The 14,190-nt window shown below is 41.6% G+C and overlaps 1 protein-coding gene across 2 annotated transcripts in view; it reads right to left on the bottom strand.

The window, feature by feature from the left end:
- The window catches only part of Meikin (meiotic kinetochore factor), a 48,532-nt gene extending 34,564 nt beyond the window's left edge, over positions 1 to 13,968 (bottom strand). The window contains exons 1-5 of one of the 2 annotated variants that reach the window (XM_039087200.2): positions 13,757 to 13,968; positions 13,569 to 13,662; positions 12,703 to 12,787; positions 10,926 to 10,986; positions 1,337 to 1,468 (exon numbers count right to left, since the gene is read on the bottom strand). In XM_039087200.2, coding sequence (XP_038943128.1) covers positions 1,337 to 1,468; positions 10,926 to 10,986; positions 12,703 to 12,787; positions 13,569 to 13,662; positions 13,757 to 13,874 — 490 coding nt within the window. In that variant the 5' untranslated portion in view covers positions 13,875 to 13,968. The remainder of the gene's footprint in view (positions 1 to 1,336; positions 1,469 to 10,925; positions 10,987 to 12,702; positions 12,788 to 13,568; positions 13,663 to 13,756) is intronic. The other variant, XM_006246370.5, reaches the window with a different exon arrangement.
- Positions 13,969 to 14,190: the final 222 nt, after the last annotated feature.

The following is a 14,190-nucleotide window of genomic DNA, read 5'->3' as shown; positions in this document are numbered from 1 at the left end:
CTTTCTTTTTTTTTTTTTTTTTTTTTTTTTTTTGGTTCTTTTTTTGGAGCTGGGGACCGAACCCAGGGCCTTGCGCTTCCTAGGCAAGCGTTCTACCACTGAGCTAAATCCTCAAACCCTCTAGGCCTTTCTTATGTCTGTTCACTGATACCATTATGTCTGTTCACTGATACCATTATGTCTGTTCACTGATACCTTTCTTATGTCTGTTCACTGATAGCTTTCTTATGTCTGTTCACTGATAGCTTTCTTATGTCTGTTCACTGATAGCTTTCTTATGTCTGTTCACTGATAGCTTTCTTATGTCTGTTCACTGATACCTTTCTTATGTCTGTTCAGTGACACCATTGCCCAAAGAAATCTACACGGTTCATCCAAAGCCAAAGGACAGAAAACCAGCACAGTGAAATGAGTCATTCAGATCAACAAATCAAAACGTCACAGCACCCTGCTTTTAGCAGGTCCTAAAGTCATCTAATCCATAATCCCAGCACTTGGAAAGTTGAGACGGAGGACTCAAGTTCAGTTTAAGGCTTGCCCGAGCTATATACCAAGAAAGAGGCTCCCTCTAAGTAAAAGGGAACATTTACCATATCTGCCATTTAAAAATTACATCAATGTCTGTGTACCTGTGTGCATGTATGTGTGCATGTGTGTGCATGTATGTGTGCATGTATGCATGTATGTACACACGAGTGTGCATGTGTGCACACACGTGAGTATGTGCATGTGTGTACATGTGTACAACTTATAACAACACTTTTAAGTGTTGTGGTGCCATCTCACGCTTCCCAGCCTTCTACCTTATTTGTCCTTCCCTCTCTCCCTCCTCCACTAGGCTTCCCATGCCCTAGATTCTTCCCTTCTCCTTTCAAGTCATTTTTCTGTTTCATTGCAGTGTATGAGAGAAAACATACAATACTTGTGTTTTTGTGTCTGGCTTACAGTTCATGCTTTCTTCTTGCCAATGTGTGTACATGTGTGTCTTTATGAGTTAGGTTTTTTTTAAAGAAACAACTTTCTGTTGTTGTAGAAAGTTGTAGAGAAAAGCCTATGCTGTCTTCTGTTATCAACCAAAGGCTCCATCTATAATAAATAATAAATGTAACTAACTGTGAAGAAAATTCAGCATGAACATGGTCTACTTACCTGTCATATACTGAAAAGTAGGAAAATTACATAAAGTAAAAGAAAACAAATAGAAGTGGCCCGAGACAGCATATATGTTTAGAGAACAAAAACACCTTCCCTGTGTGCAAAGGTACTCACTGAAGAATTTATAGACAAAGCGACAGTTTCACAGTAGAGCCACCGAAGGAGGGAATTATATTCTCACCCAAACAGTCTGCCCCTCTGAACAGTTCTGGTGATGGGAAGCTACTCCCACTGTCTTCGGTGTTCTTTGTATATGACTCTGCGTTTGAACAACTCGGGAGACAACTGGAAACATCATCCTGCATGCTTGGTCCTGTGAAGCCAAGTGAAACAAAACGGTTGACATGAATAGAGAGCAGAACTGAAATCCCAATAATACACACCTGTGTAAATGTACATGCAAATATGTATCAAGAATGTAACACTGATTTCACACATGATTACAAAGTCATAATAGTATCAATAATTTTGATTTGGATCTTAGTTGAATGCTTTGATCAATAAACATAATAAAACCCTTCCTGATGGCTTCCTTACATTTTACTTTTTTTTTCTTTTTTTCTTTTTTCTTTTTCTCAGAGCTGGGGATCGAACCCAGGGCCTTGCGCTTTCTAGGCAAGTGCTCTACCACTGAGCTAAATCCCCAGCCCCTACATTTTACTTTTATGGCCCACTCCTTATTGATTTCAGCTGTAATCTAGCTCAAAAATTCGATTTTACATATATGCAATTCATTAGCTAAGAAGAAAAAAGGATGAATCCAGCTATTCCATCTAAAAAGCAGAGACAGACTAAATTAACACAGAATGAAGAACACGAACAGAAGACTGAACAGACATCCCAGAAATAGTCTCATAAGTATGTGCACAACTGATTTTTATGAAGACATGTAAGTGATGTAATAAAGAAAGGATTGTCTTTTAGACAAATTGCATTAGAATCACTCCATATGCATATGTAAAACCAAAACAAAGTTTGGGTGTGTGACTTTGTGGTAAAACACTTGCCTAGTTTGTATAAACCCCTGAGTTCAATCCCTATCACAACAAATTCCCTTCATTCCCCAAAATAAAACCCCAAAGAGAACAAAACCAAAACTGAGCTGAAGAGATGGCTCGGCAGTTAAGAACACTTGTTTTTCTTGCAGAGAACCTGGATTTGGGTCTTAGCAGCTGTATAGCAACTTACAAATGTCTGTAGCTCTATTTCCAGGGAGTCTGAGACTTTGCTCTACCCTCCTTGGGCACTAGGCACACATGTAGTACATATACATACACACACATACATGTAAAATAATTTATAAAAACATAACATTTATACCATACTCTATGAAACTAACTCTAAGGTAGGCACATTGGTATAAGCTCCATGGACTACTCATAGCAGCTTAGAAGGCTGAGGCAGGGAAACCTACCTGGTCTATAGAGTCAATTTAAAGCCAGCCTGGGCAACTTAGTGAGACACTTGCTTAAAATAAAAAGTATAAAAGAGATCTAGGGAAGAGAATGCAAAACCAACAGTATAAATGGAAGAGTCACACATTGTGTGGGAATCAGAGCTGTTAAAGGGCTCAGACAGACATCTTTACCTGGACTGAGGCTACTGAGAAGGCTAAACCTTAGAAAAACTCAAACTGCTCTCCCAGGAACAACAGATGAATTTATTGCTATTCACACACACACACACCTGATTCGAGACAAGTGCTAATTAAGACATTTGAAAATACAAACATGGAATGCAAAATGGTCATTAAAGGACCTAACCAATGGAAGAGGTAGCACATATGGAAGAAGACTGGATCAGGGAGATGACCATTATTGGTTCTAGTGGGTATAATGCAAGGATAACTGGGCAAGCCATAGCTAAAGGTTTTAGATTTCTAAATGCATTGTATTTTAACTGTGGGAGATATCATTTACAAAGAGACCTCAGATCTCAAAATGCCTAGTATTTTAATTGTAGGAAATACCGTCATTTGCAATGAGATTGTGAACGAGGCATCTCTAAGGGCAGTAAGTATAAATATAAACCAGAAAGAAGGCCTAGGCTTCCAGGAATGTGCAGGCAATGTGGCAGGAATAGCCATTAGACCAATGAGTATAGGTCCAAGACAGATATCCAGGGCAGTTTCTTGCCATTGGGAAATAAAATGGGCATGGGAGGGGCTAGCTCACAGCCCTACAGAAAAAGTATGAGCCAATTTGTCTCTTCTCAGCCAGGAAACAACGAGCAGGCAGGAAAACCTTAACTAAGTACTGCAGACCTAATGTGTGCTACCGCAGGCAGTCCTGCTCTAGACTTGGCCATAGATAAACATCTTACACTATCGCCCAAGATTCAATGGTATAACATGATTACTGGAGTTTATGGTCCTTTGCCCTCCAGGACAGTAGGAATGGTCTTGGGAAGAAGCGATTTGACTTCCCAAGGATTCATTGTGATTCCAGGAATTATAGATGAAGATCTCAAAGGAGAAATTACAAGTGGCATATGTAAAAAGAGAGATGCAACTTAATGCCGGTGACAGGATTGCTTAGCTGTTACTCTTTCCCTTTATCAAAGGCAAAGCTGTTCCAGTAGAGATGGGTTTGGAAGTATTAGAAAGCGTGTGTTCTGGCAAACAGTTGTTAATGACCAGAGGCCAAAATTAAATTTGCCTTTAAATTGAATGGCATTGTAATAGGTTTGATAGATACAGGGGCTGATGTAACCATCATTTCACAAAAATCTTAGCATCCAGAATGAACACTTAAAAAGGTTTATATACAGTTTCTTGGAATTGGAAAGTTGTCTCAGATAAAGTGTGCAGTGGGTTAAATGTGTGGGGCAAGAAGGTCAAATATGAAAGTTAAGGCCTTAGACTTAATACAGCAGTGATGAACTCAGATTAATTCCCCCCCATACCAGAGGCAATCCTTAAAATATGGATGGGATGGAAGATGCTTCTGGGGAAGGCATTGAGAAATGTCATTCAGAACGGCCACAGTCTGTGCAAGTTGTCCAAGACACAGGACAGACACAACAGGGATTGAGTTCCTGAATTTATGGGAGGAGGGCACTGCTGAAATTATACCAATGTTCCTAACCTTAAAATGGTTGACTAACAAGACTGTGTGAGTAGTTCAGTGACCCTTAACCAAAAAGAAAATTACAGGCACTTGAGCAGCATGTACAAGAGGGACTGGAAGTTCAACTTATAGAAGAGTCTACCAGCCCATGGAATTTCCCTGTATTTGTCATAAAAAAAGGAATTTTAGAAACGGAGAATGATACCAGATTGAGAGCAGTAAATAGAGTAATCCAGCCAATGGGTTCATCACAGCCTGGAATTCCTTTACCTTCTTTATTGCCTAGGCATGGCCTATGGCAATAATTGATTTTAAAAACTGCTTTTTTGGGGCTGGGGATTTAGCTCAGTGGTAGAGCGCTTACCTAGGAAGCGCAAGGCCCTGGGTTCGGTCCCCAGCTCCGAAAAAAAGAACCAAAAAAAAAAACAAAAAAAAAAAAACAAAAAAAAAACCAAAAAAAAAAAACCAAAACTGCTTTTTTACTATTTCCTTGCAAGAGGAGGATGAGGAAAAATTAGCTTTTATAGTGACGACTAACAATAATGATCAACCTGTAAAAAGGTGTCAGTTGAAAGTTCTTCCACAAGGAAAGTTTAAAAAAAATCTTCATGTCAATATTTTGCACAACAACCACTAGAAATAACTCATAGGCAATTTCCTCAGTCTACTATTTACCATTATGTGCATGGTATTCTGTTGGCTGATTCTAATGCAGATATTTCAAAGAAAATGTTTGGTGAAACAAAAAGAATTTTGCCTTGTTGGGGTTTGCAAATTGCTTCTGAAAAAATGCAAAGATTCTATGCACTATTCAGGTTAGAAGGTAAGACAACAACAACAACAACAACAACAAAATTCAACTACAGAAGGTTCAGATCAGTTCAGTTGTGAACTCTTAATGATTTTCAAAAATTAATGAGAGCTATTAATTGGCTATGGCCCATCACTAGATTAACTACTCAAGAGTTATGTAATTTGTCTCAATTGTTGCAAGGAGATGCAGACTTAGACAGTCCAAGACAGCTAACGAAGAAAGCAGAGAAAGAGTTAACTTTAGTAGAAAGAATATGCAAGATACTATGTGATTGTGTTTTGGTCATTTGCCCTCAACTCATTCTCCTTCTAGGATAATTACATCGCCCCCACGCGTCTCCAGTATGATAAAGGGATTCTTTGCACATTACATGTTTACTACACAATCCTACAGAACAAGCAGTTGTAGAAAGAGATCTAATCTCATCTTAAAGGAAATGCTTATAAAACAAAAAGAAAGAATAAACACCCCTGGGGATAGTCTAGTGTTATTTTTAAATTTTCTGAACATTAAAGAAAAAGGAATAACAGCAGCTGAGAAACCCTGTGCTATAGAAAACTGTGGAATTAAACCAACCTATATACTATAAGGATGTGGTAACATCAGAATGGAAGTCAGTGAATGTTTTGTGTTGGGGACACAGATTTGCTTATATTTCCACAGGAAATAAAATTCTATGGATACTATCAAAATTAATAAAATTCAGAGTTGAGCAAGAGAAGTCTTCTGAAAACCTTGGCCACTGACCCAAAAGCATAAAGAAGAGAGCCTGGCTTGCCACTGACTTCCTCTGTGAGCTAAAAAAGCCTAGACAAGAAATGTCCCTATATAGTGCCTGAGCAGTCTGTAGCAAGAGCCATTCAAATGCCAGCCAGCCCCTCCTTCCTGCCACTGTCTATAGTTGCCATAAGATGCCACTGCTGGAGCTGTCAAAATGGTGGCACCTGTCAAAAGAGAGAGCCTCAACCTTCTGCCATTATGAGGACCCATCCACAGTGGCAACACCTTCTTTCCTGCCTCAGCCTGTGGTCACTGTGAGATACTACCATAGTTGTCCATGATGGCAGCACCACCTCTCCAACATCCACTGAGATGGAGCTTCAGTCAAAGCCACATGTGGGCAGGAAGGACTTCCCATCCTAACCCACTGGCCTGAGGCAGGGAAAAGGGGGTGAAAAAAGCCACTGATCCCTGAGCAGGAAAACCCGCCAATCCCTGAGTTTGGGAAGGTCGGGACTTGAAATCTCACAAATCCCCACTCTGGAAATCTCTACCCTGAAATGCTCTGCCTCCATCCCCTAAGAAAACCTATATAAGCCCTGTCCCTTTTTGTTCAATTCCCAGCTGTCTGCTTCTGGAATAGATTTGACCCTCTTCCTCCTGAATCCTTCCTCCAATGGACCTCAACTGCCTGTTGTGACTCTGCCATTGGAAGAAGCAAAGAAGGAGCAGGACTGAGACTCCTCCCCTGGGAGCTGCAACACCTCTACTGAAGAGGCTTCCTCTCAGAGCTGTGTGGTTCCCAAGCCCCAGGACACCTTTCCATCTGAGGAGGAACACTTACAACCTAAGCACTGATGGGCCCGTAAGCAGGACTTTGGTTTCCTGCAATGCAAGGCTATCTACAATGCAGAGCACTAACAGAGCTGTGAGCAGGGCTGTAAGACAGATGATGCTGAGTATAGCAAACCCAAGTTTGGGCTGCAAGCCAAAGGTTCACAGAACTGGGGGCAGATATTAAGAGACTTCCACGAGGAACTCTAGAACACAAGGCGCTAGAAGATAAGACAGTCCAGGAGTATAAAAGTTTCAGGAAGCAGAACCCAAGTTACAGGAAAGAGAAGCACTATTGTTAGGTTCTTATCTCAGTTGTGGACGTGCCCCTGAGAGATCAACAGAAAGCTCACATCAGATACCTGAGAACCCTGGAGGAGACACTGAAAAGAGTGGAGAAGCAAAATCACAACAGCAGCATGGCTACAGGGAACGCTCAGAGCAGCTTCAAAACTGTATCATTAGTAGCTAAAACAAATGGGGAGAAAGGTAGTACGATTTATCTTGTGTGCCTGGCCCTTTAAAGGATCCCTAGTCACTAGTCAACTGGCCCTTTAAGAATTCTTAGCTGTCAGAACTGTGTGGCCCTATGACCTTCAGTGTTGGACTGGAACAGTATAAGATGGGGGTGGGCTAGCAGAGTGAGAAGGGAAGGCAGTTGATGCAGAAGATATTGTTAGGAGACAGTTGAGCCAGGAGGAGCTGAGCAGAGCAGATAGTCTAGAGCAGATGGTATAGTTTGGAGTTGCTAGTACTGGGAAGACTGGGAGAAGGACTATTTAAGCAGACTGGTGGGAAACTGAATGAGGAACAGTTGGGGAGGGGGCTGGCAGGGAGCTAAGAGAGCTGATAACTGCTTGTAAAAATATTTACACCCCACCCCCACACACATGCCACTACCCTGAGAACCATATGAACACAGGGAGCTGATCTAGACACAAACGTGAGGACACAGGTATACTTAGGCAAAGACTGTAGGACACTGGTGAAAAGCAGCCTGTGTTCTGTGCTCAATAATATTCAAATGCAAAGGTCATTTCGTCCTCATTCCTAGCCCCCCCCCCCTTTGCCCATTCCCTCTTTACTTTTCTTTTTTTTAACTTTGAGACAGGATCTATGCAGCCCTGGCTGTCCTGGAACTCACTGTGTAGACTAGACTGGCCTGATGTTCCTGCCTCTGCCTCCTAAGTGCTAGGATTAAAGGTGGTGGGTTAAATCCACCATGCCTGGCTTCTTTGTACTTACAATTATTACTATTTTTAACAATAATCTTCAAATCACTTGCTTATTTGATCAGTTTCCTAGCTCCTTAGTGAGGATGTAGACAAAGTAATCAATTGCTTTTTATTGAAGTTTAATATTTGGTTTGTTAAATCATTCTCTGTTATAGTTGTCTGCTCCTTGCCTCAATGATAGTGGGGAATTGTAAACCCAAGAAAAGGACACCCATGAAGAAGATCCACAGGGTTGAACAATGAGTATGGGGGAAGACCCACTGGAAAGACTCATCCATTGCATCAGATACACAGCAACACAGAAGCACACACAACCTTAACAAGCAGACACAGCACCTTCGAAAGCTCACAACTCTTCAGTAACTGACAGCAAAGCTTGTGAACCAGGAAGAATGCTAAGCAACTCAAGAGCCTAATTTCTAAAATGTTTAACAATTTCGAAGAGTTTTCAAATGAGTAGATAAATGAAGCAAGGAGATCACACAAGTCAAGGGCCTGGAAAAGAAAGTGAGTGGGGAACTCGGGAACACAGAAGAGAATCTCAGCAAAGAAACTGAAATTCTGAAAACACAAATTAAACCCAGAAATGTTGGCTATTGAAGAGTTCATTCATTAAATTAAAACCGCAGTAGAGGGCACCATCAACAGATGATCAAGCATAAGAAAGAAGATCAGGGACAGAAGATGACGTTGAGGAAATACTAGACTCCATCTAAAATGAAGAATATAGGTGTCTCAGGCAAAATTTTTCACAGATTATAATTTGTGAGATCGTCCGCTTTAATTTCCTTTTAAAAGTTGTCTGTGTGGGTGTATGAATCTGTGCACGAGTTTAAGTCCAGAGGTTACTTTCAGGTAAACTCCTTGTTTAAATCAGCCTCTCACTGAAACCAGAGCTTATTGCTTGACTAGAATGGCTGGCCAGTGTGGGCCAGGATCCACCTGTCTCCCCTTGTTTGGAACACTAGTGTTACAGGCGTGTACATTAGGACACGAGTTTTTGCAGATGATGTGGATCTGAAATCAGGTCCCCATGCTGACTGAGCCATCTCCCCAGCCCCTAATTTCCATGTTTATATGGTTCCAGTTAGTGCTGTATCTTTGATAATTATCAGGACGTACCATTTATTGATGAACTTCCACTGGCCAATGTCACACACACTCATAAGACATGCCAAGAAAATCACAATGAAAACACCGAACATCAGGACTTACTAAAGTGTTTTCTCAGTGGACCCAGATACTTTCAAGTCTTTATATTCCTAGATGTTGGTACTTAATGTCAACATAGATTTTGGTCTGGCCTCTGTGAGCTTTCTTGTAGAAGGGATCATATTATGAAAGACCTAAAGTCTGGTCACTCAAGGGAAGAAGTCATCTATAAGTCAGGGTTTTTGTGGAGTCAATAAAATTCCTGTCTAAAGAATGAATGGGCTGGAAGGATGGCTCAGTGGGTAAGAGCACTGGCTGCTCTTCCAGAGGTCCTGAGTTCAATTCCCAGCAACCACATGGTGGTTCACAACCATCTGCAATGGAATCCGATGCCTTCTTCTAGTAGGTGTCTGAAAACAGCTGCAGTGTACTCATATAAATAAATAAATCTTTGAAAAAAATGAATGAGTCCAGTGCTGAAGGTGCATTTAGAGTCTATCTCATGATCACTGTCAACATTCAGGATCTCATCAGAAGAAAACGTGGGCCCTTCCTTTTAATGCTGCTAATTAATTTTGTCAGTAACCAAGTGTCACCAGGGAAATTTTCATTAGATGGCGATACTAACTGAAAAAGCAAAGAAGATGCTCTCTTCAGTAGTTACTTGAGTACGTATTATGCATTGTGTAGGCATTGTCACTGGGGTGCTTAGTTTTATGTCAACCTGACGCAAGCTAAACTCATTAGAGGAAAGGGAGCCTCAATTGAAAAAAAAATGCCCCCATGAGATCGGGCTGTAGGCAAACCTGTAAGGCATTTTCTTAATTACTGATAGATAGAGAAGGGCCCAGCCCATTGTTGGTGGGGCCATTCCTGGGCTCGTGGTCCTGGGTCCTATAAGAAAGCAGGCTGAGCAAGCCATGGGGAGTAAGCCAGTAAGCAGCACCCTTCCATGGCCTCTGCTTTCAGTCCTGTCTCCAGGGGCTTGCCTTAATTCCTGTCCTGACTTCCTTCAATGCTGAACAGTGATGTGTAACTGTAAACCACATAAACCTTTACCCACCCCACCCCCAACTTGCTTTGGTCATGGTGTTTCATCATGGCAACAGTAATCCTAACTAGGACAGCCATCTTCATCTACACCAGCATATTTTCTCCAAATCCAAGTATTTAAAAACCAGCAGTGCCCTCTTCTTTGAAAGCAACCACCATTGATTAAAACGAATCTAACAAGTTATGTGGTGACTACAACTATACCCCCAGTGTGGTGAAAGCATACACCCCCCGTTTCCAGTCTGATGATTTTCGAAGGGGTTCATGAAGTATCACCTCAGATTTTCTTAGATCCTCTCACCTCAGAATCAAGAGGCACCACTGCATTTCCATATCATCCTAGGCCCACTAGGGCCAAAGCTTGGTTCCACACTGGGAGGTCCACTCCTCAAGGCATGATGCATCCATGAGTTGCAGAAGAGTGATTCCTGCACAGGTAAGCTGTCCCTGCTCTGTCCTAGGCTTACTTGTTCTGGTCCTAATGTCCAGCAATATGCCCTACCATGTCTCCTCCAGCTCTGGGTACCAGCGAGATCATTGTACCTGCTGTTTCCTCTGCATGGACTTCTCTCCACTCTCTTTCTGCAGAGCTGATTTCTACTCCCCTTGTGATCTCAGTTCAGACACCATCCTTGCATGGAAGCACTTCCTCATATTTCTAGCTAAGCGTAATTAATTACATTCAAGCCATTATCTTTTGTAATGTCACAACTATCACGTCACATTTGCTGGTGTGTGCATGGAGACAGTGAGAATGAGGCCTAGAATCCAGTCAGAAGGATTCATGTTGGACTAGGGGAAAGACATCTCTTCCACTGAGATGAGAAGTCAAGAGATACAAACGAGTGGCCATGTTTGAAGGGAGGATGAAAAGCTGTTACCTGTTAGTCTTACCTGAAACGAGTTCAGCACTTGATGAAAAGCTGTCAGTCTCGAAGGCATCAGTCACTGACTCCTATGTAGAATAAGAATTAAAGATAGAGTACAAATTATGAGATGGATATTTTCATTTGTTTTTTAATATTTGATTTGGTTTGAAAATTGAGTATCAACTTTGTAAGTTAGTTTCATAGATTGATCAACTTATTTTAGAATATTGATCACAGATAATCTGTTTTTTAACATTAAATCTAACAGTAAATGTTAAAATTATTGTGAGTAAACATGAAGAACCAGCAGTAGTCAACTCAATATCCTGAGATTAAATAGTGAAGATAAAGGTGAACTTTCTTGTTTTGTTTTGTTTGAGACAGGGTTTCTCTGTGTAGCCCTTGCTGACATGGAACTCATTCTGTAGACCAGGCTGGCCTCGAACTCACAGAGATGCTCCTGCCTCTGCCTCTGCCTCCTGAATGCTGAAATTAAAGGTGTACAGCCTGACTAAAGGTGAATATTTCTTTGATAACCAAGGAAGGAAGGAAGGAAGAAAGAAAGGAAGGAAGGAAGGAAGGAAGGAAGGAAAGAAGGAAGGACGGGAGGGAGGGAGGAAGGAAGGAAGGGAGGGCTTTTCCTCACCCTTTAAAAAAAGAAGGAAATAAATCAAGAGAAAAAATTATACACAAGTCCAAATTAATAAAATTAAGGACTCATAAGTCAATTAAAATATTTCCTGCATGTAAGACTATCTTCAGTATATAATGAACAGATACTTCACAATAGGATAAATACAAATGGACGATAATGAGGGAGAAAAGGGCCACCGTCATTAGCATTCAAAGAAAAGAAATGGAAAATAAAGTGACACACTGTTTTTCAACTCTCACCATTTTGAGTAAGAGTGTGTCGGTTTGCCAACGTGAATCCCAAAATGTCAAACACATCTACCCTTTGGTCTCTTAGTATTTATCCTAGGTAGCAATCTGAGACACACACAAGTCTGTAGAAGCACGTCTATCAATGCCTACAGAAGTAAAACCCCAGGCACTCAGTCTCCCAATGTCCAGGAAATAGTCATATATCTATTAGATGAGCCACGATGAAGACACTAAAATAGACACTTTAATAACAAGGTAATACATAGGTTGTAAAATGTTTTTAAAGCACAGAAAAAAATGGAGCAGAAAGAAATGTACAACAATTTGAAGAAACATCCATGTACTATTTTGAATATTTAAATCATCTACACAGAATACTTCGTCGTACACTCTTAAAACATTATGTAAAAATTGTTTTCAAAATGTCATATGTGAGATAGCCATTTTCTAAACACAGGTTGAGACAGAAAGATTGTGAGTTTAAAGCTAGCCTCTGCCACACAGTGAGATTCTGACTCAAAAAAATTGTAGATTATAATACGAGAACATAAGAATGCTCTGTAGCAAACCGAATCCTTAGTGATCAATCATGTCTCTGGTTGCTAATAGACAAAGTCAAATAGAAAAATGGGAAAGTGGCTTTCAAATATGAAAAATTTGAATCTGCAGGATAGAACATTAACTGGTGACATTTCCCCAATAGTCACCAAGAGATGTGAAAGAGAAGGAAACGCATAATTACGAACTGGTTAGACAAAGACATGTATATCAATGTAATTAAAAACACTAGAATCTATTTGATATCTATTAACAAAGAATATTCAGTTCTTTCATTCTGAGGTCCCTAGCGACTGCCCTTCGAATGCTGCTGCACACTGCCTGTAGGTATAAAAGCAGCCTAAGAGAAAAATACGTACACTCAATGGTGTTGTCTTTTCCTCTGGGGTCTCTTTTCCAGCACTATTTTCTTGTAGGCTTTCCCCTCCTGGAATACTTAGCTGACTGTGAACAAACAAAACAGTTCAATTTACACCATCTGGATTTGACTGAATCTTCGTAGTTTAAAATCTGAAAGTTTGCCAGGTATGGTGGCACATGCCTTTAATCCCAGCACTTGGAACACAGAGGCAGGAGGATCTCTGTGAATTGAAGGTCAGCCTGATCTGTGGAGTGAGTGCCAAGACAGTCAGGACTACACAGAGAAACCCAACTCAAACAACAACAACAAAAACAACAAAAAGTAAAATCTGGAAGTTACTTTAAGGAGATCTTGGAGAAGTGACTTCAAGATTTGCACCAAAAGCTGAATGCTGTTTTCCTTAGAGGTTCTGTTTTACTTTTAGGTAACTTGGCCAGCATTTATTATTAATAAAACGAATCTGTCTGGACAGGGGACTGTAGCTAAGTTGGTAGAGAGCCTTAAAGCAGAGCATAGTGGCACAAGTCTATAATCCCAGATTTGGGAAGTGAATGCATGAAAATCTATTAATCTCAATCTCTACTGACAGGGAATTTGAGGCCAGCCTGGGCTACTTGAGATCCTGCCACTCATAAAAATATATGCACACACACGTTATCTGTATAAGTATATATAGCATGTGAGAAAAAGACATATGAGAATAAATGTATGCTCATCCCCCAAATTTCTGGGTCTGTGTTTTAGAAGCAAAACCAGAGTATTCATTTTCTTCTTTGATTCCTCGAACGAGAGGCTACTACCCCGAAACAAAACTTACTTTCTGAGAAAGCCAAGTGCCCACGGCTGTTACCCTAGGCTACCCACCTTGGCCGCCGTGAGCTGCTACCTGTGGGCCTGCTCAATTCCTCTTTTTCAGTTATCTTCTGCAATCCCTGCTCTTTGCCCTTTCCCTTCAGACCTGTGAGAGGGTGCGACGTTTCAGGAGACCTGCTCGTGCCCCTCCTCAGCCCTTGCCGAGGCCCACCCTCCACCCAGGCCTGCCGAGCTTTGACCTAGCGGGGTCTTTCCAGGGAGGGCCAGGTTTGGCTTTGGGGTGAGGTTGAGTCTTTCACCAGCCCTCTTCTTGCGGATATAGACCCGTCTGAGCCTCACACGCCCTATCTTGTCCATTGCCCTCCTGAGGAACCGGCCACCCACAGAGAAACACCCTGCGGGGCTGCCTCGGGGCTGCCTCAGTCCCGCCTTTTATGGCCGCAAGGGCTTCTGGGAAGATGGTGGGCTGCTCCGGGCCGGCCTGGGCTATGTGGATTTCCTTTGGATTGCTGAACCCAAGCTCCTCCTTGGGTTTTACATTCTCTCTCTCTCTCTCTCTCTCTCTCTCTCTCTCTCTCTCTCTCTCTCTCTCTCTCTCTCTCTCTCTCTCTCTCTCTCTCTCTCTCTCTCTCTCTCTCTCCCTCCCTCCCTCCCTCCCTCCCTCCCTCCCTCC

This window comes from Rattus norvegicus, chromosome 10, assembly GCF_036323735.1.
Source record: "Rattus norvegicus strain BN/NHsdMcwi chromosome 10, GRCr8, whole genome shotgun sequence".
Taxonomy (NCBI): Eukaryota; Metazoa; Chordata; class Mammalia; order Rodentia; family Muridae; genus Rattus; species Rattus norvegicus.
The sequence above is the reverse complement of the archived record's forward strand: the minus strand, read 5'-3'. Positions and strand labels throughout refer to the sequence as shown.